At 37.2% G+C, this 25763-nt stretch overlaps 3 protein-coding genes across 3 annotated transcripts; 1 reads left to right on the top strand and 2 right to left on the bottom strand.

Moving 5' to 3' along the window:
* Positions 1-2523: 2523 nt before the first annotated feature.
* On the bottom strand, positions 2524-4487 carry apoa1a (apolipoprotein A-Ia). The gene is made up of 4 exons (XM_051894337.1): positions 4380-4487; positions 4118-4169; positions 3746-3890; positions 2524-3282 (listed from the first exon to the last, which is right to left on the bottom strand). The coding sequence occupies exons 2-4, from the start codon at positions 4158-4160 to the stop codon at positions 2682-2684; spliced, it is 789 nt and encodes a 262-aa protein (XP_051750297.1). The 5' UTR covers positions 4161-4169; positions 4380-4487; the 3' UTR covers positions 2524-2681.
* Positions 4488-6204: 1717 nt separating this feature from the next.
* On the bottom strand, positions 6205-12236 carry pafah1b2 (platelet-activating factor acetylhydrolase 1b, catalytic subunit 2). Its single transcript, XM_051894335.1, has 6 exons — positions 11864-12236; positions 11287-11367; positions 11055-11144; positions 7829-7945; positions 7621-7743; positions 6205-7478 (listed from the first exon to the last, which is right to left on the bottom strand). Exons 2-6 carry the CDS (start codon positions 11362-11364, stop codon positions 7200-7202), a joined length of 687 nt encoding a protein of 228 aa, XP_051750295.1. The 5' UTR covers positions 11365-11367; positions 11864-12236; the 3' UTR covers positions 6205-7199.
* Positions 12237-14317: 2081 nt separating this feature from the next.
* mpzl2b (myelin protein zero-like 2b) lies at positions 14318-20159 on the top strand. Its single transcript, XM_051894336.1, is given in 5 exon segments — positions 14318-14559; positions 15707-15747; positions 15749-15877; positions 17272-17482; positions 18008-20159. Coding segments are annotated over 5 exon segments (600 nt in total). The 5' UTR covers positions 14318-14504; the 3' UTR covers positions 18172-20159.
* Positions 20160-25763: the final 5604 nt, after the last annotated feature.

Raw genomic sequence — 25763 nt, 5'->3', positions numbered from 1 at the left:
AGGTTTAGGGGTAGGTGTGGATCAGTGGCTCAAAATATCGTTTTAATGTTATATTTTTACTAAAATTGTCATTTTCCTGAACATTTATTTTCATTATGTTTTATTATTTTAACATTCTGTATAAATGTGTATAGGTTCGGGATGGGGTTTAGGGATCTTACATTTATCTACAAAACGATAAAAGGAAAATTATACATATATCTTTATCATTATGACATGAAAGATTAGTAAATATATTCATAAAAATATAGTAAGTATTTTTACGTTTTAGTGCTATAAATACGTCAATTTTGTACTTTTCAGCACCTTTCTAAACATACAAAAATGTACGTTTTGTGTCTTTGAAACTTACGTATTAATACCTACGTATTAACAATGAGACCAGGCTGGTAATAAAGGTTCTGAAAATGTATTTGAAGATGTTATTTTGGGTATTAAACATGTTATTTTTTATTTAGTACTGTCCTGATTAAGATATTTTACATAAAAGATGTTTACATATAATTCACAAGACAAAAAAATAGCTAAATTTATTAAAATTACCCCGTTCAAAAGTTTGTGAACCATTGATTCCTAATACTGTGTGTGGTTACCTGGATGATCTACGACTGTTTGTTTGTTTGTTTGTTTTCTGATGGTTGTTCATGAGTCTCTTGTTTGTCCTGAGCAGTAAACTTTTTTAATTTGAAGTTCAAGGTAAATTGTACTCAATTTGTCTCCGGGAAACATGTAGGTATCTTCTGCTGCTTCCAAAGGGCAGTACTAAATGAAGAAAATTGATATTTAAACAAAATAAGGAAAATTTGGACATCTTCATCCTGTTCAAAAGTTTTCACCCCTGACTCTTAATGCATCGTGTTTCCTTCTGGAGCATCAGTGAATGTTTGAACCTTTTTTAATAGTTGTGTTTGAGTCCCTCAGTTGTCCTCAGTATGAAAAGACGGATCTCAAAATCATTCAGTCACTGCTGGAAAGGGTTCAAATATGCAAAAAAATGCTTGAAATCTGAAGAATCTGCAGGACCAGGAGGATTTTTCTGAAGAACAGAGCTCAGTTTAACTGCTCAGAACAAACAAGAGACTCATGAACAACCGTCACAAAACAAACAAACAGTCGTAGATCATCCAGGTAACCACACACAGTATTAAGAACCAATGGTTCACAAACTTTTGAGCGGGGCCATTTTAATAAATTCAGCTATTTTTTGTCTTGTGAATTATATGTAAACATCTTTTATGTAAAATATCTTAATCAGGACAGTACTAAATAAAAAATAACATGCATTTTGTATTATCTCTTTTATTTTGTTAAAATTTTTCACATTTTCACAGATTCTGCAAGGGGTTCACAAACTTTCAAGTGGCACTGTAAATGAATGCTTTGTTAACGGTAAGTCATGTTAATAAAGGGTCTACAAATGTTAGTAACACATCAGTTAATGTTGAAATAGTGTACACTTCACAATAAGGTTCACAAATTCCATTAATGAATGCTTTGTTGAATTTAAATAATGATAGTAAAGTGCATATAAACATGAACAACATATCTGTTAATGTTTAGATGGTTTCCACTTCAGAATTATGTTTACAGCCCAAATCAATGCCTTGTTAATAAATAAAGCTGATATGATACACAATGGCATTTTTACCTTTAGTGTAAGTGGTGAGTTAGAAATGTGTCAACTGCTATATAAATTAATGTAAGTACAGTAAGTTAACCTTAAAACATTAGAGCTATTTAGAGGCACTGTTTATGATTATTTCATGTTATCTAATGCATTAACTAATGTTAACTACTTGCGCTGTTAACGTGAATAGATGCATTAATATATGTGCGAGTTAATGTTAACAAACATTAACTAATAAATGCTGAACAGACGTGTTGTTCATGGTTAGTTAATGTTAACTAATGCATTAACTAAAGTTAACTAATACAACCTTATTGTAAAGTGTTACCGCAACGTCCTTAACACCAGTGGGGACGTTCTGAAAATGTTCTGGGAACGTAAAATTTCTAGCGGGGAGCAAGGTACTAGCGTGAAGCAGAAGGTCCACTCTTTCATTTGATACCTTTTTTCTACAATAACAACTTTGTGAGTAATTAAAAAAAGATTGATGAGTGTGTGGAGATGCAGAGATGGAAGTAGTTTAAGACGGCTGAAATTTCATGTGAATATGATGATGATGACGAACAGAAACAGTTTGCAATGACCAAATAAGTTCATGAACAAGGTAGAATGATTTTGTATTTCTTTGTATGACATGTTCTGTTCAAATAAAGTTACAAGATTTTTTCATTCTTTGGCTCAACGGTTAGTGTCATTGAAGGCTGATTTCTGTGACAAAGCTACCACCAACAAAAAGGTTATCATGTTGTAATATCATCTAGAGATATGGACTTAAAAAAAAAATCAAACTAGAATTTGCCACCTTGAGTGGTACCAGTTAGTCAAAATTGTGGCCTGGGCCCATGGACTATATACCATGTTGTTTCAGAAGGGAAGAAAACACTGATTCAAAGAAATTATTTTTGTGCATTTTATTTGTTTGCTTTGTTAAATCAAAGATTATTTAACTTGAAAATAATAAACATTCATTACACAACCCTTGCACCTACAACACAAGAAAATCTGTTCTTTGTTGTTGTCTGAGGATCCGAGTGTCCAAAGTTCTTGTGCATTTTTATGCCTGGACAGCCTTGGAGATGGTGTCATACACCTGTGCAAACCTGGCCCTCACATTCTCCATGTAGGGCTCCATGCGGGCCTGGAGGTCCTGGGTGTGTGGGGTGATCTTCTCCCTGGCATCCTCGACAGCCTTCACCAGCTGTTCCTTGTATTCCTCAGCATAGGGGGCGGCCATGGTCCTCAGCTCCTCCAGACGCTCGGTCAGCTTAGTGCGTACGGCCTCGACCATTGGCACGAGCTTGGACTTGGTCTCCTCAAAGTTGCTCCCAAACATCTGCCTCATTTCATCCAACAGGGGCTGCAGCTTGGCACGCATCTGCTCGGCATTTTCACGGTTCAGGGTGGCATACTCCTGGTAGAGGGGCTCCAGCTTCTCACGGTACTCGTCAATGTGCTTCTGCAGCACCTGGTACAGCTCGGCACGGTGGGGCTCCAGCTTGGAACGGATGTCTTCGATGTCGGTCATGACGCGCTCGCGCAGCTGCTTGGTGTTCTCCAGGAACTGGTTGGAGAAGGTCTCAGTGTAGGGGGTCAGAGTCTGGGAGGTGGTCTGGGCATATTCCTGAAGCTTAGTCAGGCTCTCTGAAAGTTGTGCCCTGAAGAAAATGGAACATAAATTTAGAAAACTCAAACACAAACCGCTTCAATTAAAGCCGGAGGTGAAAGCCTGGAATCGTAAATCTCACTGTGCTCATTCATTAAGGCCAGCGAAGAACTGGCCTCCTGACTAAACCTGGTTTCTTCTACTGTCACCTGATGAAGCTTTGATTCCTTGGTTTCTTGCCACTGCCACCTTTGTAGAGCTACCTATAGCTGAATATAACTTGTCTGAAAACATTCTTTATTGTATAAAGTGCTATATAAATAACTGACTTAATTTGAAATGATGAGATACAGAAGACGTGAGACTATTTTGAGAATGGTTGAACTGCGAAGGGGCAAAAAGGCATTTGAGAGAAGTAAAAAACCATGAACAGAAGATTAAGACATGAAAGAGCAAAGGACAAAAGAGTGAGAGACATGAAAAGCTAGAGGTCATCATGATCAGGTGTGCCTTACTTGTATTGCTCATAGTCGGTTCCATCCAAATTGTCGAGAGCCTTCTGAGCCTGTTCCTTGACCTGGGTCAGGTACACCAAGGCTGCTGACTTGTAGTGCTCCAGCTGGGAGGGAGCATCAGCCTGCAGGAAACGGGCCTGGGAACCTAAGGAGACGCACAGAAAAAGCTTCAAAAAACAAAGTAAAGACAATCTCAAGCTCTTTAAACTATGTGAAGAAACATATACATTGTCAAATTGTCACCACAAAAACCAAAGCATTAACAAAATCAGTTTTTAAGTTTTTAAGTGGTTGAACTTTGAGTAAAGGTAAAATACTAAACAAAAATGAGATGACATTTAAGTGAAATGTGAAGCAAGGCATGTTACTTACCCACAGCCAAGAGGACAGTCAGTGCAAGAGCCACGAATTTCATGGTTGAGCCCTGAAAGAGAATACAGCTATTATACCATCAAAGGACTTTTGACCAAGGTCTATATAAAAATAATTATATATATTGAAGAGCAACATTATAATATTGTGTTTAACTGTGTCTATGCTAATATCTATGTTCTCTTTGTTTCTATCTTTACTCCTGCCCTCTGTATTCTGAATTGTCTTGATCCAATCCTTTCCTGCTGGTTTGAGCTCTTACCTGAGTGTTGCTGCTCTGAATGTTCGAGGACAGACAGCAGAGACAAAGGCCTTATATAGGGCAGGAACAGTGCGTGTGGAGTTGGAACCCTGTCCTCTTACACATCAGAGGTTCAAAGGGTAGGTGCAATAAGAGACGCCTTTAAGATATCTGTAGACTCGTCAATGCGCTGTCAGTCTCACAAAACACAAACTACATGTAAAATGTTCCATGATATTCTGTCAGATCAAATCTTGTAACTGGAATTTTTAGTTACATTTGATAAACCACTGTGAATCAAAATGTAGATGTTTAATTGCATCTAAACAATGATGCTGAGGATAAATACTTAATGTATTTTTCCCTAATACACTTCAGCATTGGGGCTAGAAACTCTAACTAATGTCAACTGAAGTGATGAAATTACAGAAAGTTTTTGAAAATTTTTGATGCTTTGTAGCTAGTTACAGAACAATCAGCCATTTATTAGTTTGTGATTAAGCAGTTTGTTTTTGAACACAATGAATTTGTGTGATTACATCTCAGTGTCATAACAGATTTAGCAACGTGTAGCAAACCTTGATCTCCACCTCCTGCTGCTCCAAATCAAATTTTATCAACTGCCAACCAAACAAAGACATCACCAGTCAGGGGTCATTGATCAATCAGTTATCTTTGTCCCTTGATTTACTCAACTGTTATTCTCAAGTAAAATTACCTTGATTAGCTTATGATAAGTGGGATTTTGACTGAAAACTAGTAAAGACATTTCAGTTTAGTATTCATAAATGAACCATAATGCTGATTTAATTACAGAAATGTGAACATGATGTGGAAAACATTGTTCACTAAAATTGATTTTATGGGCTATATGTACTAAAACCTTGACTACACTTCCTGCTACACTACAAAATGTAAGTGCTGGACTTAAATTTTAAATAAGAAATTAAAAAATACATATATAAATGTTTAATTTAATATATACTTATAATTTACAACCTAATTTTAAAAAAAATGGCCAAAATACAGTACGTCTTTGTATGCACTCTCTTTATGAACAAAAATGTCAACTCAATTTGACCTTTTTTTTTTTTTTTGTACTTTGCAATAGACTTTACCACCTCATCTCTATATGGGCAAACAAAGAAGGTCAAAAAGTAGGTTCTGCGCACTATACAGAGGATGAGGTTATCTGAGTAGCTGTAGTCTGTATCATCAGAACAGAGCTCCATATGAGCTTGTGTCATCATTAGCAGTATCTTATCACTTTGTCTGTCAGTTCATGCAACCTGTATGAATCCCTGTCATATCAGAACCCAAAATAGACATATTTCAAGCAGAGCATGTCATTGACCTGTAGAACTTTGTAAACTGATTTCCAGAGTGACATCTCATTAACCCATTTTTTTTTTCTCATTTTGCAGACTTTACATTTATTGCTCATTTAATTTATCCTTTTTTTTTGGATGAGAGTAAAAAATTATGAACAGTATTAGGTTATCTACATGATTCTACAGTAGGTTATTTTCACAGGTTGGTGTGTTATGTCTCCCTCTACAGTTTGAATGAGTTTACTATTTTTGCAAATACTGGAGCAGATTCAAAGTACAATGGTGCTCCCATGTCTTCTTGTTATACAGTGCGCAATGATCTAACATTCTTTTATTTGAGAAAGCTCGATTATTGAATTATTTTTGCAATGAATCTGAATCGGAGCTTGGGTTAAATGCAGATTCATGGGATTAGTCTGAAAGAATTATGCTAGCATAGTGTATAAATGCTGTAAAAAGAAACTGAAATAAGCATGACATATAGACAGCATGTGAAAGAAAGTGTACACACGAGCTTAGATCCCTGCTAATTTATTGGAATGCTTGGATCTGAAGCATGTGGCAGTTGCGCTGCAGTAATAGTGTTCGCTTTGCGGACCATACAAATACTTATAGATCTCTTACACTCAAACACAAAAACATACACCAGCACCAGCTACATAAGCACTTGCACATAGTACATTAATACTAACAGATAATATTTATATATATACAGTACACACACACAAAATGTATATATCACTTCTTGCCCATACTCATACTCAACTCTTCACATAATATTTTACAGATCGCTTGGACACAGTCACAAAAACATGGATGCAACGGAGATAAAAATTAACACTGGAAACCTTGTGGTTGTGCATTAGATGCTTAAAACGAGGAGCAGACTCACAAACACACACACAAGGAATGATTTGGTTTGACCACTCCATTCTTACTCTAATATATCATATTTGTGTTATTGGGAATATGAAAGGGCGAAAGAGAAAGTTTCAGATGCTTCTGTGCCACAAAAAAAAAAAAAAAAAAAAAACCTTGGGAATGGGAATAAGACATAAGCAGATATTTCAAAGGCATGTTTTCTCTTGTGTGAACTGAATCATGTAGCTGTCATCATAACACCGCAGTGAGCGTGACCGAGTGCATGTATGAAGGCACGGAGAAGCTGGCAGAGTAAGTGCTACTATTAAAGGTTGTTTAGACTGTGACAATGGGATTTTGAAGAGATTCCGGTCCCACTGCAAAGCAACATTCCCTAAGAAAAACTATTTCTTGTCACAAATATTTCTTATATATTCTTCATTCTCCTACTGTTGTCTATTATGCATCTTAGATACAAATACACAGTTTATACTTTTTATATAAAATTGGCCACTGTCTTACATCCCCTTGTTTGCTGTTCTTTTTGCACTGTTCTTTGTTTTGTTAAATGAAGTATTTTAAGTACATTTTAAATATCCAACATTTCTTAACCCTGCCTCTCCAGTGATTGACCAATGTGGTGCCCTTCTTAAACCAGTGAGGCCCGCCTCTCCTGAGGCGTTTCCTCCAACAGTTGAAGCAGCAGCTCATGGAGAGTCGTCGATATGGTCCTGTACGCACCAGCGGTCAGATGCAGGAAGTCGAACATGTCTCGAGAGGAAATAGTCCCATCTGAGTGGACAAAACTACCTCCCACATCAAGTAACTGAACAGGGCCGAGTCGAGGAAGAGACGCGCGGAGTAAATTGTTCACTGATGCATTTTTCTCTCGCAGGGGGTTAGGAAACTCTCCCCTTGGCAACAGGCCCTGAATGACAGGAATTACGACTGATCAGCTTTGACAAATAAATGAAATTAAACTCAACTTCTGAGAGTTGATACTCTGTACACACATTAATTACAACAAATCTCATATATAGAATATATAGACAGTGATTTAGGTAACTCACCAAAACAATAATTTTGGACTTGGGGAGGTGAGAAAGAAGTAACTGTGCAATGGCCAGTATTCCTCCTGCAACTTGATCAGCAGTGTGCTCATGATTATTGGTTCCTACCCATAAAACCACCACCTGTGGACACAGTTGCAACTGGTGAACACGTATTTCGCTTTATGGTAAATATTGTTAACACTATTTACAACAAACTCTTCCTCACCTTGGGACTGATGTTCTCCAGTTCTCCATTCTGTAGTCTCCACAGCACATTACAGGTTGTGTCTCCACCAATCCCAAAGTTCAGAGCATGGAGAGGTGAGAAGAGTTCCCTCCACACCTGAGACCAGCAACAATAAAAATTGCAAACCATATGTAACAAAGGTAAACCAAAATATGAACATATTTAAAAACCTTTAAATGCTTATTATTATTAATTAATATCATACAATAACCTGCAACAGACACAAAACATATCAGGTGTACAATAAAGTGTGTAAGCATCCCTTTAAAGGGATAGTACACCCCGAAATGAAAATTGTCATCATTTACTCACCCTCAAGTGCTTCCAAATCTGTATGAATTTCTTTCTTCTGTTTCTTCAATTTTAAAGAATGTTGGTAACCAGACAGTTGATGGCTCCCTTTGACTTCCATAGTATTTTTTTTTTTTCCTACTATGGAAAGTCAATGGGAGCCATAAACTGTCTGGTTATCAACTTTCTATAAAATAGAAGAAACAGAAGAAAGAAATTCATACAGATTTGGAACCACTTGAGGGTGAGTAAATTATGACAAAATTTTTATTTTTGGGTGAACTATCCCTTTAAGGGTCATTATTGCAATACTATACTATTAAACATATAATTACCAATAAATTAACAAACATTACATGCAAGTTTAAATTATCTTATTAGCAGCTTAAAGACTACTGTAGTTACTGTATGTAACACGGATGCATACAGTGGGCTCCACAAATGTTGGTACCCTTGGTAAATGAGAAAAACTGGCTGTGAAAATTTGTTTTTGCCATTTCTCCTCTTAGTCTTTCATTCAAAATATTCACAAAAATCTAACCTTTAATTAAAGTCAAATTAAGTTTTAAATAGTTAAAAAACATTTTTTTCTTTCTGAAAAATATGTATTGCAGCCTCCCTTTGCCATGATAACAGCTCTGGATCTTCTCCTATAATGCGTTGTAATGTTGATGAATATATGGCAAGAGATCTGAAACCAATCCTCCACACAGAATCTCTCCAGATCCTTCAGATCCAGAGGTCCAGGGTTTGGTCAGGGGACTGCTATGTCCAAGACAAAACCTTCATTCTGTGGTCAGTGAACTATTCTGTTGTTTATTTTGAGATGTGTTTTGGATTAATGCCTACAGCATTAAAGATCCACCATCATACTTCACAGTGGGGATGAGGTACTTTTCTACATGGCTATGTTTTGGTCTGACCATAAAACCCAGTCCCACTGAAAGTTCTGGTAACCCCTGGCAAACTGTAGGTACATGAGATTTCTGTTTGAGGTCACCAAAGGCTTATTTTATTGCAACCTTCCCAAACAAGTTGTGGTTATATAGGTCAGGTCTGATCATAATTTTGGAGACTTTCTGTTCCCAAGACCCAACTAGCATCTGCAATTCTTCAACTTTGTTCCTTACAGTTTGTTTGGTAACTCAAACCATCCTCCTCAGTGCGTGTGGGGCCACTATAGACCCACGCCCTCTTCCAAGTAGGGTGTTACCATCTCCAGTTGATTTAAACTTCTTCATTATTGCCCAGATCGTGGAAATGAGTATTCCAACAATTAAACTATTATAGCTATTTCATGATTTTTGCAGCTCAACAACCTTTTGTTACACATCATTACTAGTTATGACTAGTTATGGCTGATTAATTTGGCCTGTGTGTCACGTCATATTTAGAGTCCTCAGCCCAGTGAAACAGGAAGTCATCACTTAAAGGGTTTGTTCACCCAAAAATGAAAATAATGTAATTTATTACTCACCCTCATGCCGTTCCGCACCCTTAAGACCTTTGTTCATTTTTGGAACACAAATTAAGATATTGTTGATGAAATCCAATGGCTCAGTGAGGCCTCCATAGACAACAATGCCATTCAAACTCTCAAGGTCCATAAAGGTACTAAAACCATATTTGAAATAGTTCATGTGAGTTCAGTGGTTCTATCTTAATATTATAAAGTGACGAGAATACTTTTTGTGTGCCAAAAAAACAAAATAATGACTTTTCAACAATATCTATATGGGCCGATTTCAAAACACTGCTTCTTGAAGCTTCTGAGCTTTATGAATCTTTTGTTTCAAATCAGTGATTCGGATCGCATATCAAATGGCGAAACTGCTGAGATCACGTGACTTTGGCGCTCCGAACCACTGATTTGATTCGTAAAGCTCTGAAGCAATGTTTTGAAATCGGCCCATTTAGATATTGTTGAAAAGTCTTTATTTTGTTTTTTTGGCGCACAAAAAGTATTCTTGTCGCTTTATAATATTAAGATAGAACCACTGAACTCACATGAACTTTTTCAAATATGTTTTTAGTACCTTGAGAGTTTGAATGTCATTGCTGTCTATGGAGGCCTCACTGAGCCATCGGATTTCATCAACAATATCTTAATTTGTGTTCTGAAGATGAACGAAGGTCTTACGGCTGTAGAACGACATGAGAGTGAGTAATAAATGACATTATTTTCATTTTTGGGTGAACTAACCCTTTAAGTGTTCCAGATCACTAAGGTGAACTTACAAACATACCATATAAATGGGAATATATACTTCAGTTAGATTTTTACTCATTAGAATTTGTAGGGGTGCCAATCATTTTGACACACATATTTTTGAGAAAAACATTTAATTTATTCCACTTTATAGTGTGTGTACTTTAAGATTTTTGTGAATATTTTGAATTAAAGACAGAGGGAAGAAATGGCAAAAACAAATTTTCACAGTCAGTTTTGCTCATACTTACAATATTTGTGGAGCCCACTGTAGGTTTCCCACATGATTGTTCAACTATACAGCATTGCCCTGGACAAATTATATTTGAATTTCTTTGACTGGCTATAAATACATGTAAAATTTTCATATAGTGTTTACAAATATTTATAAAAATACACTAGTTTTATATTAATATTTAAGTTTAAAATTTCAAATATAAAAAGTATATTTCTGCTTGCAAAATACTAATACAGGTTTTACATGTTTAGTTCACTTCAACATTTTTCACACACTTCTGCTCTCTAGCACTGTACTACTCTTGTATTTTTCAAAGATTGGTATGTGAGCAGTTTGTCTATCTTGGATTTATTGCTTCTGTATTTCAGATTTGTGTTTGGATATAAGTGTCTTCTTATGAGCAAATGGAATTGTAAGCATACAGTTCTCTTTTTTATAGTTTGACTCGTTAACGAGAAAACAATCACCTCATACTGTTGCATAAGCTGCACCATTGAGTCCCCCACAAACAGAACATCGGGCTCCGCATCCTTGCACTCCTGCACAAACCGGTTGTGCTGCAACAACATAGAACAAATCCGAGCATGTTACACAAATCCTTAATCAGACTGAGGTGTTATGAAAGAGGAAAGGATTTTGCACAGCTCTGAGATGTTACAAGTATGCACAATCGCTACAGCCTTTCACAATTGAGCACACCTGTGACATCCAGCGTCCGTCTCCCTGCACGTCGATCACGGGCGCAGGTTCAGCAGCGGGATTCTCCTCAGCGCTCATTCTCTACAACACAAACACAGGTGGTACAAAACAACAATACTAATGAGCGGCCGTGCTGACGTAATGGAAATGAATGGCAATTGTTGACTAGTTCAGACTGAGTCCAAATTTCGTAACTGTAAAAAACAGCTGTTAATAATATTCACTCCGAGCAAAATATAGAGATTGAAAGAGTAGTTTCGCGCGTGCCAAGCACACATCAAAACGCTAGTAACGCCGCACAAAGGGCGCGTGTTTTGCTTTTAGTTCTGAGGATGATGAGGAGAAGGATGATGATGGACCCCGGATGAAGCCAACACATAGCAGATGTTGTGCAGTAAAGATTAACGCTTCATATATGTGCTTTAATGACTGCTACTGACAGGGATGATCCAAGTAATGTTTAGCTGATGGTATAACGAAGAAGAATGAATCAAAAGCCGGGACAAAAGGAAAACACATTCCCGGGTGCATCAAGCACACACACGTCCGTCTCTATGCACGCCTCCTCTTGACTAACCTGGCTACAGTGTTTGCAAATCCCGTCTGCAGTGAGTGAGCTGCGGGCGTGTGCAGCAGGGCAGGGCTCCCTCAATCACGTACAGCAGCACCGCAATCGACTGACTGACTGTCCGGGGAAGATGCAGATGAATGTTTCTGCAGCCGCGCACCTCGACTATGCTTTTTTCCCAGCTCTCCCTTTGAAAACAATGGAACCTTAACTGACTTAGTCCACACAATAATAATGTTTAATGTTTTAATTATGTGGGTATATAGCGCGTGGTCTATTAAAGAAATCACAGTAAATGTTTGGATTATGTAAACCGAATAGCATCCAACCAACCGCCTTCCCACTTCCCTGCGCAACCGCCCTCGCACTTTCTGGAAGCCTCACTTCCGCCTACAGCCATCGTCACACACTTCCCATTCAGCACTATCCCGCCTCATGAAGGCAAAATATAGGCGAGATATATTACTGAAATATCCGTTATAATATCACAAAAGCAAGAGTAGGGTTGCCAACTTCAGGAAAATAAAGGAGAGTGTTGTTTTTTTATAGGCTAGTGAAACAAGGGACAGTATAAATTCAAAATATCTTTATCACACTGCCATGTCTGCAGATAGCCTAAGTGTTTTGCCAGAATTCAGTGCTAAAATGGATTTCAGACATAAACATTTGTTTTGCTTAACTTATTAATGTAGCCTAATTTAATACTAAAAAGATTTTTATTTTTATGTTTAATGTTGTTCTTTTAAGTGCATGTTGTAGGCTAAGTTTTATTTTTAAAGTAGCCTGCTTTACCTTTTTAACAAACTCAATTGCCATGTAATGTGCGAATACACAAAAAGGCTTTGATAAACTCAACTTCTTTTTTTTTATAAACATAGTAACTGAATAAATGTAGACTTGTGTGTACTTTATGTAGTGATGCTACTATTATAACTGATATTTTATACTTTACATTTTATGTAAGCAGTGTGTTATAAAAAAATCTCATTGATTTACATTACAAGCTGATAATTTCATCTTACTTTGTGGCCATATAAATAAACAACATCTGCACCAAATGCATAATTTGGCTTAGTTTGGTCCTCTGAATAAAACAGAGGTGTTTTTTCCCCTCCTCGAGTGCGAGCTCCATATTCTCACTATATCATAAAATGGACCATAAAAGCCAAACATAAATGTATAACAGGCAAAATTTGGCCAGAGTCTGCTGTGTCCCAAATGACACACTATACACTCTGCACTTATTTTGTCATTCAACATCAGAGTCTGCCACCTGTTTATTTGAAGTGCACATTTTCAGTGTGAACGTTACTCACACTATTTTTGCTAAAAAAAAAAAAAAAAAGGCATATAGTGCACAAATATGTGAATTGGGATGCACCTTGTATATTTTTCTCTGCCAGCAAAAATAATCTCAAAAGGCTAGTCAGTCAACAGAATCAAAGCATCAAGCTTTCAAGCAATGCAAAAGTAAATGCTGGTCTGGAGCCGTCCGTACATGAGTGGAGAAATTGCCATCTCCAACGTGTTTCTAGTTCTAACAACAACAACAACAAAAGTTTCTCAAACTCCTCTGCTCACATACTTTGGCCTGGAACGCTGAACACAAAAGAGCAGAGCTATACAGATAGTGAAAATTTCCCAATGCGGTTAAATACAAATTTGCATAGTGCAAAAACATTTGACTATAGACATTGAACTCTTGGCATAACACAAAGAACAAAAACTTGTAAGCCGCAGGTTTGTATAAAGCATTGAGAGAGAGAGTCGAGCAGATGGTTTATTTTCACATTTTGAATATATTTGTCTAGTGTGATTAAGGCCTTACTCTGCCATGTAAAAGAGTTAACAGAATTAATTTAGTATTTGTTATGATTGCGTGGATGTTATTGCAAAATGTTAATACAAATAGTACTCTCTTTGCACGAGAAAATGCCTGATCTATTTACAATATTCAAAACTACAAGATGTAAAGGCTTGTATGTGCCTAAATAATTGAAGTAGCCTATAATTTTAATAATGACGTCACTTGAACCCGAAGGCTAAAGCTGCATTTTTTCAAAATTCCACAAGATAGCAGCAGAGTCGATACACTAAATGTGACACCTGGTTTTAGTAGGCTATACTTTCTGTGACTGCGCATTTCAGTAGTATGACAAGTATGGTAAAGACTTAATATCTTGTTAAATTCTCGATTAAGAAATTACACATGACCTACAACTGTATGTAACATTTGTCTTAGCGCAAGAGAAAGACAAATGAAACGAAAATCTAAATCCCAGTAGAAAACAAAACTGTGAACTTGTGAACCTTTCGATTAAAAACATGCAGTGACATGCAGTGCCTACACAAAAGAGGGCAAGGGCAAACCTGTAGGCTACTTGTGAGAAACTGATGTCAATGTAGTATGTGCACTGACTGCCTCAGGTTTTTGTTGACGCCTTTTAAATGAGAAAACTCCTCCTCTTTTCACTCACGGATTTTAAGTGCAAGCTGTGAGCGGTTTAACATGGCCGCTGTGCTCCGGAGTTCCGAAGTTCAACCAATACTTAGATATTGAGTGTAAATACAGTACGCTGCTAGATATATAGTTAACAGTACATTGCTATCGCATATAGGAGCTCTGATAAACTCCTCTATAAGTTTTCTTATGAGTCGAATCTGGATTTACCTGTTTTCTGCGCTGTGCGCGCTGGTCTTGTCAGGTGAGTTTCTTACTTCCTGGATCCACCTTTGGTTTTGGAATAAATACAATATGTTTGATTAGCTTAATGTGATTTAATATTTATTTAACATGTTATTATTTGTGGTGTTAGACTCTCTGCCTGCTTCTTTTGTCAATTTGAAACTACTGTGGTAACTTTATACTTTAGGCAGTCTCAGAGTTACGTAAACCAGTTGGATCTTAAACAGGCAGGTATGGATTAACAACGACTAATTTTTAGTGTTTCTGCGGCACTTATCAGAGGCTTATCAGATTTACACTGTGCTGTCGTTGATAAAATAAGATTATACGAGATTAGATTGATCCTCAGGGAGTTAATGCAGGCATTACAGCAGCTTGAAGTGGACAGCAGGTGCAGTAAGAAAGATTAACGATAGGTAGAAACAACTGGAAGAAATGCAGTTTTTTTTTTATAAGAATGAAATCTAAAATGCAATAGAAAACACAAAATATACTATTCTACATAGTGAAATGTTTTACAAATAGCCTACTATATGTGATATAGTGAATAGAGAGTGACCTAATGGAACAGATTTAATGTTTGGAATGGCTGCAGTCTCAGCTTAAGCAGAGTTAAACGCCCTGATCACAGCAGGAGCCATGAAAGCTTTACCTTAATGCTTAATCAATAGATCAGGGTAGTTAGAGCAGAATATCTCCCATGTGACTGAATGATACTGTAGATGCTGATTCATCTTTGCGAACATGTAATACTGTATAAATGGTTAGGATGGTGCATATTGTTAGCTGGAAAGACTGAAAGCTGTTTGAAAGTTTAAAACCCTCATTAGATTGAATCAAGATTGAACTGAGTCATTGTTTATAAACATGCAATTGCGTGCATATTTGTGTAAATAAAATGGTTAATCTGATTATGTACTATTCTGGTTAGGGATTGTTCTGATAAGAGAGTTATGACATGAATGTGTCTGCTACGTGCACCCATTAAATATCTACCTATCTATCTATGAAATAACATTACAGCTCTCTCTTTGGTTGAAGGTGACAGAGAATGTACATTTTAGTGACAAGTTTAGGGTAAGAATGTAAATGTTGTTGGAATGAGCTATTTGTGTGTTAGTGACAGTTATACTTCTCTTAGTAACATGTTAATCCATGGTTACCAGGTGTATATCAGGTGGAGGGAATGGAGGTGCTTACATCTTCAGGAGTTGGAGGCTGTCAATGGGACAAATGTACGTCTCAAATGTACATTTAAATCTACCCATCCGCTCTCAGATGAAAAAATCTCTGTATCCTGGAGCTTTCAGCCACTCGGAAAGTCGTCAACAGAATCGGTGAGACTGATTGAGTGTGAAGTTAATCTTTAAAGTGAACCCTTTAATGCTTGACATATTAAATTATAGTCAGCTTTTTTATTTTATTATTTTAAAATGCAATAGTTTGAGCCTTCACACAAAATCTAAAAAAAAAAAAGTTTACATGTATTTTGTTGTGTAATATGTGATACTTGTTTGTATAATATGTGATATTTGTTGTATAATATGTCAGGCATCATAAAGTATGATACAGAAGAATGTGGAGCTCACATCTGAAAAAGCTCACATCTGGAAAAAAATACCTCAATTTTATTTGCAAAAAAAAATTGATGCATTTGCTGATATTTATATGGCCAAAAGGAAAGATGAAAATCTGATAGCTTCTAATGGAAATCAATGAGATTTTTATAGTATATCAGAGTACTTGCTTAAATTTCATATAAATATGATTTGTCATTTTATATCTCTCAACAATATGTCTTAGTAAGACGATATTTGAAAATTGAATGCTTTTAGAGAGGGACAATTTTTATGAGGTGCAACAGGTTTTTCAGCAATGTTTTAATCATGTTGATAATTTAGAGGCCTTTTTTAATTTTGCATATCGAGTATGATAATGTAGGCTTTATAGGGTTAATATATCTGAAAATCTTTTTTCATTACTAGGTGAAATGAGGCTGTGTACAGGACTCTTAAAGGGTTAGTTCACCCAAAAATGAAAATTCTGTTATTTATTACTCACGCTCATGACTCGTAAGACCTTCGTTAATCTTAGGAACGCAAATTGAGATATTTTTGTTTAAATCCGATGGCTCCGTGAGGCCTACATAGGGAGCAATGACATTTCCTTTCTCAAGATCCATAAAGGTACTAAAAACATATTTAAATCAGTTCATGTGAATACGACACTGATTCATAATGCTCCGAAGCTTCCTGAAGCAGTGTTTTGAAATCGGCCATCACTAAATAAGTCATTATTTTGTTTTTTTTGGCACATCAAAAATATTCTCGTCACTTTATAATATTAATATTGAACCACTGTACTCACGTGAACTGATTTAAATATGTTTTTAGTACCTTTATGGATCTTGAGAGAGGAAATGTCATTGCTCCCTATGTAGGCCTCACGGAGCCATCGGATTTAAACAAAAATATCTTAATTTGTGTTCCGAAGATTAACCAAGGTCTTACGGGTGTGGAACGGCATGAGGGTGAGTAATAAATGACAGAATTTTCATTTTTGGGTGAACCAACCCTTTAAATCCTTGATCTTTTCAAAAATCTTTTATCCCCTTTTTTTTTCTTCTGCCCCTTGTCGCTTATTGCTCTCTTCACTTTGGTACCCAGGTCCTAACCTGATTTCAGTGGGCCATACACCTTCCTTCTTATTTAACTTTCAACATTTCTCTTAGATTTTTCACTACCACAGAGGTGCATATCCCCCATCAGAAGGCCCGTTTAAGGATCATGCTGTATGGTCTGGTGATGTAATGAAAGGTGACGCATCCATCATGCTGCAGGATGTGCAGTTCAACTTTAATGGTACCTACAGCTGCCAAGTCCGAAATCCACCTGACATCCAGGGCTTTGCAGGCGAGATCAGCCTCAGAGTTGTTCAAAAAGGTGAGAGTAGATGCTGTGAGACTTGTTTGAAAAATGAGCTTAAAAAATCATTTACTCACCCTTCCAAACCCATATAGCGGTGGAGGTGAAGGTTATATAAGCAGGATGTTGTGTTCTTTCTTTGATCTCAGCAGCTGAAGGACAGAAGTATCTAATCAACCGGGCTAGAATAGCAGACAGACTTCTCTGAGAATGTTATGATACAGACAACAAGCATATAAGAGTAACAATAGTGAGTGGTATTCAGTTTGCTGGCCATCCTCTGATAAAGTTTCCCACACCCGTTATTTGAAGAGATTTTCTCATTCTCCTTATTTTTAGTTTCAGTTTCAATGTACATTATTGGCATACAATTTTCCAAAGCATCAGTATATACAATAAAAGCAGTGATGGGAATAATAAATTAATTTAAAAAAAGATACCAGTACTGGTAATAATAATAACAACAACATTAAAATTTACAATATAATAAAATAAACTAGAATTGCACAAACAGGAATGAGTTTTCTTCTTTTCTTCTAATAGTTTCATTCTCTGAAATTGGAATTCTGGCTGTAGCTGTGGGTGGGTCCATTGGCGTCGTTCTCCTCATCCTCATCATCTATATTATTGTGCGGGTTTTCCGGAGACGGGACAATGACATGAGTGTTGAGATGGAGGACTACACATCAAAGGATCAAGTGCTGTGAGAGGGAACGCCTGGCTTTTAGTGAGGAGTGATACATGTAATAATAACACATGCCACAGTATTCTCTAATTGTATGAAATAACACAATATCTAGATGTCAGATCTTAATTTTTACTAATAATAATTTTACAGAGACTTTTTAGTAATCATTACATTATTATTATTTTTTTTTTTTACATTTTGTTTGTTGACTTTTTTAATGTATGAAAACAGAGGGGGGGTATAAACACACTTTATACTTAAAGTGAGATCATCTAGCCTTTTATTCTTAAAAAGATATGAAATACCAGTTCAAATATGTATATAAAACCTGACTGTTGCTGCCTGTAGGTATGATTGAGAATTTTTATGTCACTCACTTCATTCTGTGTTTGTCTGTTGCACTGTTTTATGGCAGTTTGTGCGGTCACACATGTATGTGATGTTCAAATCTACATATGCGCTTTTGTGCATGTGTATGTCTGCATACGTGTGTGGGTGTGTTTCTGTGTATGAACACATTATATGTGGATCACAAATCTGTGTGGCAAAGAACTGTTCTTTTAAAAGTGCAATATAAATTTTAAAACCTTTTGTAAAACATCAGTAAAACACCAGTAAAACATTTTGTAAATATATGGATGGATCAAAGAGGAACTGCATGAAAAAATTATTGAACATGTTGTACTTGGCCCTTGATTGTTCTTTCTATTGCACATCTCATTGCTTGAACCTCAAATCTTCAGGGTTTTGGGATTCTCTGTTCATCAGTGCTGCTGATTAAGATTTTGCTATTTATAACATTTCTTTCATATGAGTGAATCCATCCTTTAATCCTAGTTTAAAATGAAATACTGTGATCTCTGTTGATCACAATTTTTTTTTCTTGTTGGTTTTGTTACATTTTACAAAAATGTTTATAGATTTTTTTTTATTTGTTTTTTTATTGACATTTTAAAAGTAAAAAAAAAAAAAATCTTTTTTGAAAACCTATTGTGGATGTTATGTTCTCTTTGAAATTTTGACATGGTAAAGCTAGTTTTAAAAGCTGTACAAGCAACAAATGTTTTGTTTCATTTCATTTCATTTCATTTCACCTACTGCCAGTCAGGACTTTTGTGAGGCTAAAATGCTAAATTTAGCTCTGCTAGTTTTGGTTGTTTTTAATAAATTTCCAGATTTAAAGGGGGACTCGGTAGTATTTCATCTACACTGTTTGGAGGTTAGTCGGGCCGATACCAACAACAAACGTCTAGCCAATCAGCATTAGGGGGCGTATGACGGTTGAGGAGAGAGAACGAGCAAGCAGGAGATTTAAAAATAAGAAAAAGGAAAAAAAAAAAAAACTGCAGAACGAGAAATGGGACTCAATACAAAACAGCTCAAAAGAATATCACTGGAATGAAGGTTTATGACTGGGCAAGCGCTTTAGGACCCGCGTTAATATTAGAAAAGCTTTCCAGCGCTGGAGAGAGCTAAGTGGGAAGACTTGAAAACAGACTTGGAGGCTGCTTTGATCCCGCTCATGTGAGTAACACTGGGTTTAGATTGTCTGGAGCTGCTGTGCTGTTTGCGACGAACACTTTGTATTTACTCTTGTAAACATAGCCAGATAGTGAGAGTTGTGCAGTTAAACCACTGCACATGGACGACCGCTAGAAAATGCTGTGTTTAGCGTCAATGTTAATGCAATCGCCTCGCATGCCTGGGGTCAGGGTTCGAGACTGACTTGGAGTAGGGTGGTTGGGATTGGAGTGTGAGGTTTGGAGGTGGAGTAATAAAGAGAGGGGTGGGTTTGTTTGGGTTGATTTCAAATATCAACGATGTCCAACAGTGTTGTTCAAATTCAACTTAGAGCACCTTTAAGTATGACTATTAGACAATTTATTCAAAGTAGACTGATTTAGTCATTGTAAAAAAAGAAACACAAGTAAGAATACAAACAAGACTGAACCCTTTTAAAATTGGACATTGCTTTACCATGGAAATAAAACCTTTTACCAGGTTCAATTTTTGTGATATCAACTTTAAATTTGGAACACTTGGTTAGACATACGGCTTTGATCTAGCAATTTTATAGTCCAATTTATTTAGTCACTTTTGTAACAATCTGCTGCCTCTGAGTGTCTTTTTAAAAATAAAAACCTTAATAAGTTAAACCACTCCATTATAGTTTTTGGGTTCCGAAAGAAAATGTACCATACCTAACATTCTAGCTTTTTTTCAGTTAGCAGTGGATATGATGATGGGTGAAAAAGCACCCTCTGGTGGATGTAAAAGTCTGTCATAAAATATTGATAACATGAGTTAGTTTCATTCAATACAGTGAACAGACAGATCCTTCTCCCTCAAATGGGGAAACTTTGCACATGCTCTTTTATTTTAAATGTGGCTGTAATCAGCACATGCATGTGTGTTTGTTATTGTAGCAAAACTTATTTAGCATACCGAAAGCATGTAGATTAAAAGCATGTGTTTGAGAGAAAGAGAGAGACAAGACACTGCTCGTGTAAAATTACATTGATCTGAGGTCACTCATGAGTCTGTTTATTATAAACGCATGCTGTGTTCTTCAGATGCGCTGTGTGTGTGTGCGTGTGTGTGTGTGTGTGTGTGTGTGTCATACTGAGATGGATGACGGGCTTCTGAGCCCTAGACTTAAAAGGAGTAATTGAATTTATAGATTTTCAATTGTTTCAACCAAATAGAGAACCTGACTTCCTGTACTGTGCGTGTGAGTGTGTGTGTGTGTGTGTGTGTGTGTTTGCTTGCTCGCTCACTGCGGTATACCAGAGTGCTGAAAGAGGCTCGTCCCCTGCCAGACTCTTTGCTGCACCAGCAGAGGACACCTCTCTCTCTCTCTCTCGCTCTCTCTCACTCTCTCTCTCACTCAAATACACAACACTCTTTCTCTGTGTGTGTGTGTGTGTGTGTCTGTCTGTGTGTCTGATGAGAAAGAAATGCAGCATTGGTGGGAACTGGTCCAGAAAGGCAGAAAAAACCCTTGCCACATTCAGTGCAGCACAGCGCTGCAGAGCAGCCTCAAAACGGATCTCAGAACTCCAAACTGCATCCTTCATTCCACAAACGCACACACACACCCTGCACTGTCCCAGTGTCTTCAACTCTGAAGTTATCAGCATGGATAATTTTTTGACCCTTCACTTGTATGCATAATTGCATGAAACTATCCCTAAACCAAACCCTAACCCTATAGTAAGAACACGTTGTTAATTAGTATTACGCAGAGCTTAATTGTATGATTATACTGTAACAATGGCACCTTAAAATAATGTGTAATCAAATATGTTCATTAAAAAAAGTTCAGTTCATGGATACATTATGCATTTAATAGGCTATGAATACATGTTTAATTATATGATGATATTAGGTTTCTTTTAACTTCCTTCTAAATAGCCAGAGAATTGTTATCGGCACACAAAAAAAGATCTTTTGAAGATTGTTTTTAACCAAACCAAAGTTTCGGTTCCTATTGAATCATGAGTAAGGTGCAGAGGTATTGTGTGCGCTGTGTAAACATGATGGTTATTGTAGTTGTAGACTAAATGTGAGCATGCATTTACTCATCTCACTTGCACAAAAACAGTATTCATCAAAATTAATAAAAACAGTGAAATACAATCTTAGCATATTGTACAAACCTGCAATTAAATATATTAAATTAAAAAAATATACTTTATGTATTTAATCTCACTTTATTAACCAATGTATTTGCTGCTGATCTTTTTATGATCCAATTCAACCATACTAATAAGCAAAAATTACTTTAGATAAACATCACATTTGTTTTATTTATTTATTTATTGCTGAAGTAAGAGTGTTGAACTTTCTTCTCCTGCATCCTATTCTTCTGCAATCCAGAATGGCCATTTGTGACCATTGCAAGGCCCTACTGTAAAGGTGTGAATTTGCATTTCCTTCAGCCTGAGGCTTATTCATTTCACTTTTGGTGTGAAATGACCTTAACATTTGCCAAATATAGAACTTTTGTTTAAAAAGCCCAGCCCAGGTGTGAAAAAGTAAAGCAGAAGTAATGTAACGCATTACTTTCCATGAAAAGTAACTAAGTAATGCAATTAGTTACTTTTTAGGGAGTAACACATTATTGTAATGCATTACTTTTTAAAGTAACTTTACCTAACACTGATGTTAAACTACTTTAAATTACTTTTTTTCACATCAATATACACTCCATACACCATAATGACAAAGCAAAAAACAGATTTGCGACAACTTTGCAAATTTATTAAAAAGGAAAAACTGAAATAATACATTGCATAAGTATTTGTACCCTTAACTCTTACCCTTACTTTGTTGAAGCACCTTTACAGCCTCAAGTCTTTTTGGGTATGATGCAACAAACATCTGCCTTTGGAAATTTTCTGCCATTCTTCTCCTCAGATCCTCTCAAGCTTTGTCAGGTTGGATGGGGACCATCGTTGGACAGCCATTTTCAGGTTTCTCCAGAGATGTTCGATTGGGTTCATTCACAAAGTTGTCCATAAGCCATTCTTGCATTGTCTTAGCTCTGTGCTTAGGGTCATTGTCCTGTTGGAAGGTGAACTTTCTGCCCAGTCCGAGGTTCTGAGTGCTCCTGACTAGGTTTTCATCAAGGCTATCTCAGTGTTTTGCTGCATTGAGCTTTCCTTCTACCCTGACATGTCCCCCAGTCCCTGTCGCTGAAAAAAAAAAACACAGCGTAAAGTGCTGCTACCGCCACATTTTACCGTTGGGATAGTATTGTGCTGGTGATGAGCAATGCCTGGTTTCCTCCATACATGATGCTTGGAACTGAGGTTCATCAGACCAGAGAATCTTGTTTCTCACAGTCTGAGTCGTTTAGGTGTTTTTTTTTTCTTTCTTCACTGAGGAGAGGCTTGATTCTGGCCACTCTGACATAAAGCCCAGATATGTGGAGTGTTGCAGTGATGTTTGTCCTTCTGTAAGTTTCTCCCATCTCCATATATGATCATGGAGCTCAACCAGAGTGATCATCAGCTTCTTGGTCACCACTCCAACCAAGGCCCTTCTCCATCGATAGGTCGGTTTGGCCAGAAGACCAGCTCTAGGAAGAGTCCTGGTTGTTCCAAACTTCTTCCATTTAAGGATTATGGAGGTTACATGTTTCTGTGAACCCTCAATGCAGCAGGCATTTTGTTGTTGTTGTGTGTGTGTAGACGTCCACAGTTCTGTGTCTTGACACAATCCTGTCTCTGAGCTCTACAGGACATAATTTTTACCTCATGGCTTTGCTTTTTGCTCTTATATATGTGACGTGTGCCTTTCCAAATCTTACCGATTCAATTGAATTTGCCACTTAAAGTACAGTAACATCTACAAGCAAAATTGGAATGCCCTACGAATACTTTCACAAGGCACTGTATATACAAAGTTCTGTCATGAAACTCTAGATGGCGCAGGCTGATAGGTCCTTTAACTCAATCTGCTTGCAGTCACGTCATTCTCTATATGGCACAGCTGATTGGTTCCTGCTATATCAGTAGACAATGAGCTCGCTGCTAAACCTTCAAATACTTGGTCAGCATTTGCTATAGCAGAGCAGTGCTCTTTCAGAAACCTTCCACCTTCCCCAGCTCCACCTGTCTAGATCTGCTACTGTAATTCATGTATGCTATTTTGTATAGCAGTACAGGATGCTGGCTTACTTGCTCACAGCAGCATGTCATGTGTGTATTGGCAGTAGCAAGTCCCATACTTGCTCTGCAGCAGTGTTGCAGAACTATTCCGTCAAGACCAAACATATCTACGTTGTCATATCCATTACCATGCCAAACACTCTGAGAGTTGTCGTGACAGAATTACTTTTATGTTACATGAAGTGAGTGTGAGTAAATTATGACTGAATGTTTTTTTTTTTTTTTCCATTTAAACTATCCTTTCAAGAAAGATTTAGTGATGACATCTAAATGTTTTTACAGCATTTGTACCAGCCATTGCCAGATTTTTCTTGGCACGACAGAAACATCCTTGCAGAGCTTGAGGATGGAGTTCACAATGTAGTGCTGCAACCAGGTAGTTTGCAGTCCTCAATGGAGGGGCTCAATCAAGAGTAGGTTTTGAGAAATTATGATGACTGCATCTGAAATTGCATACTTCCCTACTATATATTAGTCAAAAAAACAGTAGGTGAAAAGGTAAGTATGTCTGAATCCACAATATTCATAAAACAATAGGTACCTGGATGACCTACTACTTTCGGCGAGATTCTGAAGTGTGCATCTAATTTACACTTTACTATCCCATGAGGCCATGGGAGAGGAGTTGTGAATGGCATTGAAGCAACGCAACTGATGCTGTAAGTCACATGACAATGACAACATGGTGAATGTAGTACGTCCGGATTACGCACTATATAAAATGTACTCTTTTTTTTTTTTTTTTTAGCAGTCACAAAGTAATTACTTATTCAGAAGATGTACCTACTCAGAGAGTGTGCGATTTCAGATGTAATGACTTTCAAGCAGAGCAGTATCTGGAGTGAGCTCAGAGCTAGATATGATAGGGTAAAGAAAAAAGGAGTCACAAGACAAAACTCAAGCAGTTTCTACTGCATCGTACTTTTTCCCTCCGGTCCAGGCAGATTCTCCCCACTCCCTCTCACTTTTCTTTTCTTATTCACCCTTTTCTTGTACCAGAATTAATTTCTGGCCACTTCTCCCAGTCTTTGACCCAGATACGCTCCACATAGTTAGTTACGTACCTTTCTCTATTGTGTTGTTTTTCATTTTTTGTTTCATTTGTTGATGGAATATGACAGCTGACAGCACGATGTTTCTCAGTATTTAAATAACTGCTTGAATAAATCAAGAATGACTTCCACGTTAGAGGGCAGATTCATCAGTAAATACAAATGCATCTTTCTCTTTACACCCATAACATTTTATAGTGTATCCTTCTGCATATACAGTACACCAGTTACATAGATTACTAGGAGCCACACACATGCCCAAGTACAGACATTCTCTGGGTTTCAGATAACAATTGCCCTGATCCAGGAAAACCTGACACTGCTGGTGCAGCCTATTATCAATACCAGAGGGGGTGGGGTTGAGAAATGCAGAGTCATAGGAAACTCAATTCTGCTAATCTATCATGGATTTGAAGAGAGAGTGAGACATTGACACATATTCAAAGTCACAGTCACTTTGCAGGCACACACACACACACACGCATATGCAGCCTACTCATATTCATTCAGTTTTCTTCCACATTGTGAGAAAGTGACGCATGTCACTCTAGTTGATAGGGGTCAAACAAACTCTCGTCACTCTTTCAGTGTTAACTGATGTGTATCACAGCAGTTGTGGTGCTGGAGGACCCCTCATGTTTCTTTCTGGAGCTGTCCTCCCTGTTGCCTCTCTAAAAACTGCAATGCAGAAGAGACTCCGGACCCCAAATATCACCGCCTAACAACCTGAACCCACATTTACAGCTCAGAGAGAGAGAGAGAGAGAGGAGGGGGGAAAGGAAGGATGGGAGGGACAGGCAGTCAGCCAAGGAGGGGAAAAGTTGAGTGTGAGCCAGATTTTAGCTGATTTTTCATAGAGGGTGGGGGAGGGTGGGGGGGGGGGC

The sequence above is a fragment of the Ctenopharyngodon idella genome, chromosome 5 (genome assembly GCF_019924925.1).
Source record: "Ctenopharyngodon idella isolate HZGC_01 chromosome 5, HZGC01, whole genome shotgun sequence".
Lineage (NCBI taxonomy): Eukaryota > Metazoa > Chordata > Actinopteri > Cypriniformes > Xenocyprididae > Ctenopharyngodon > Ctenopharyngodon idella.
This window is presented reverse-complemented; position numbering and strand designations above follow the sequence as displayed.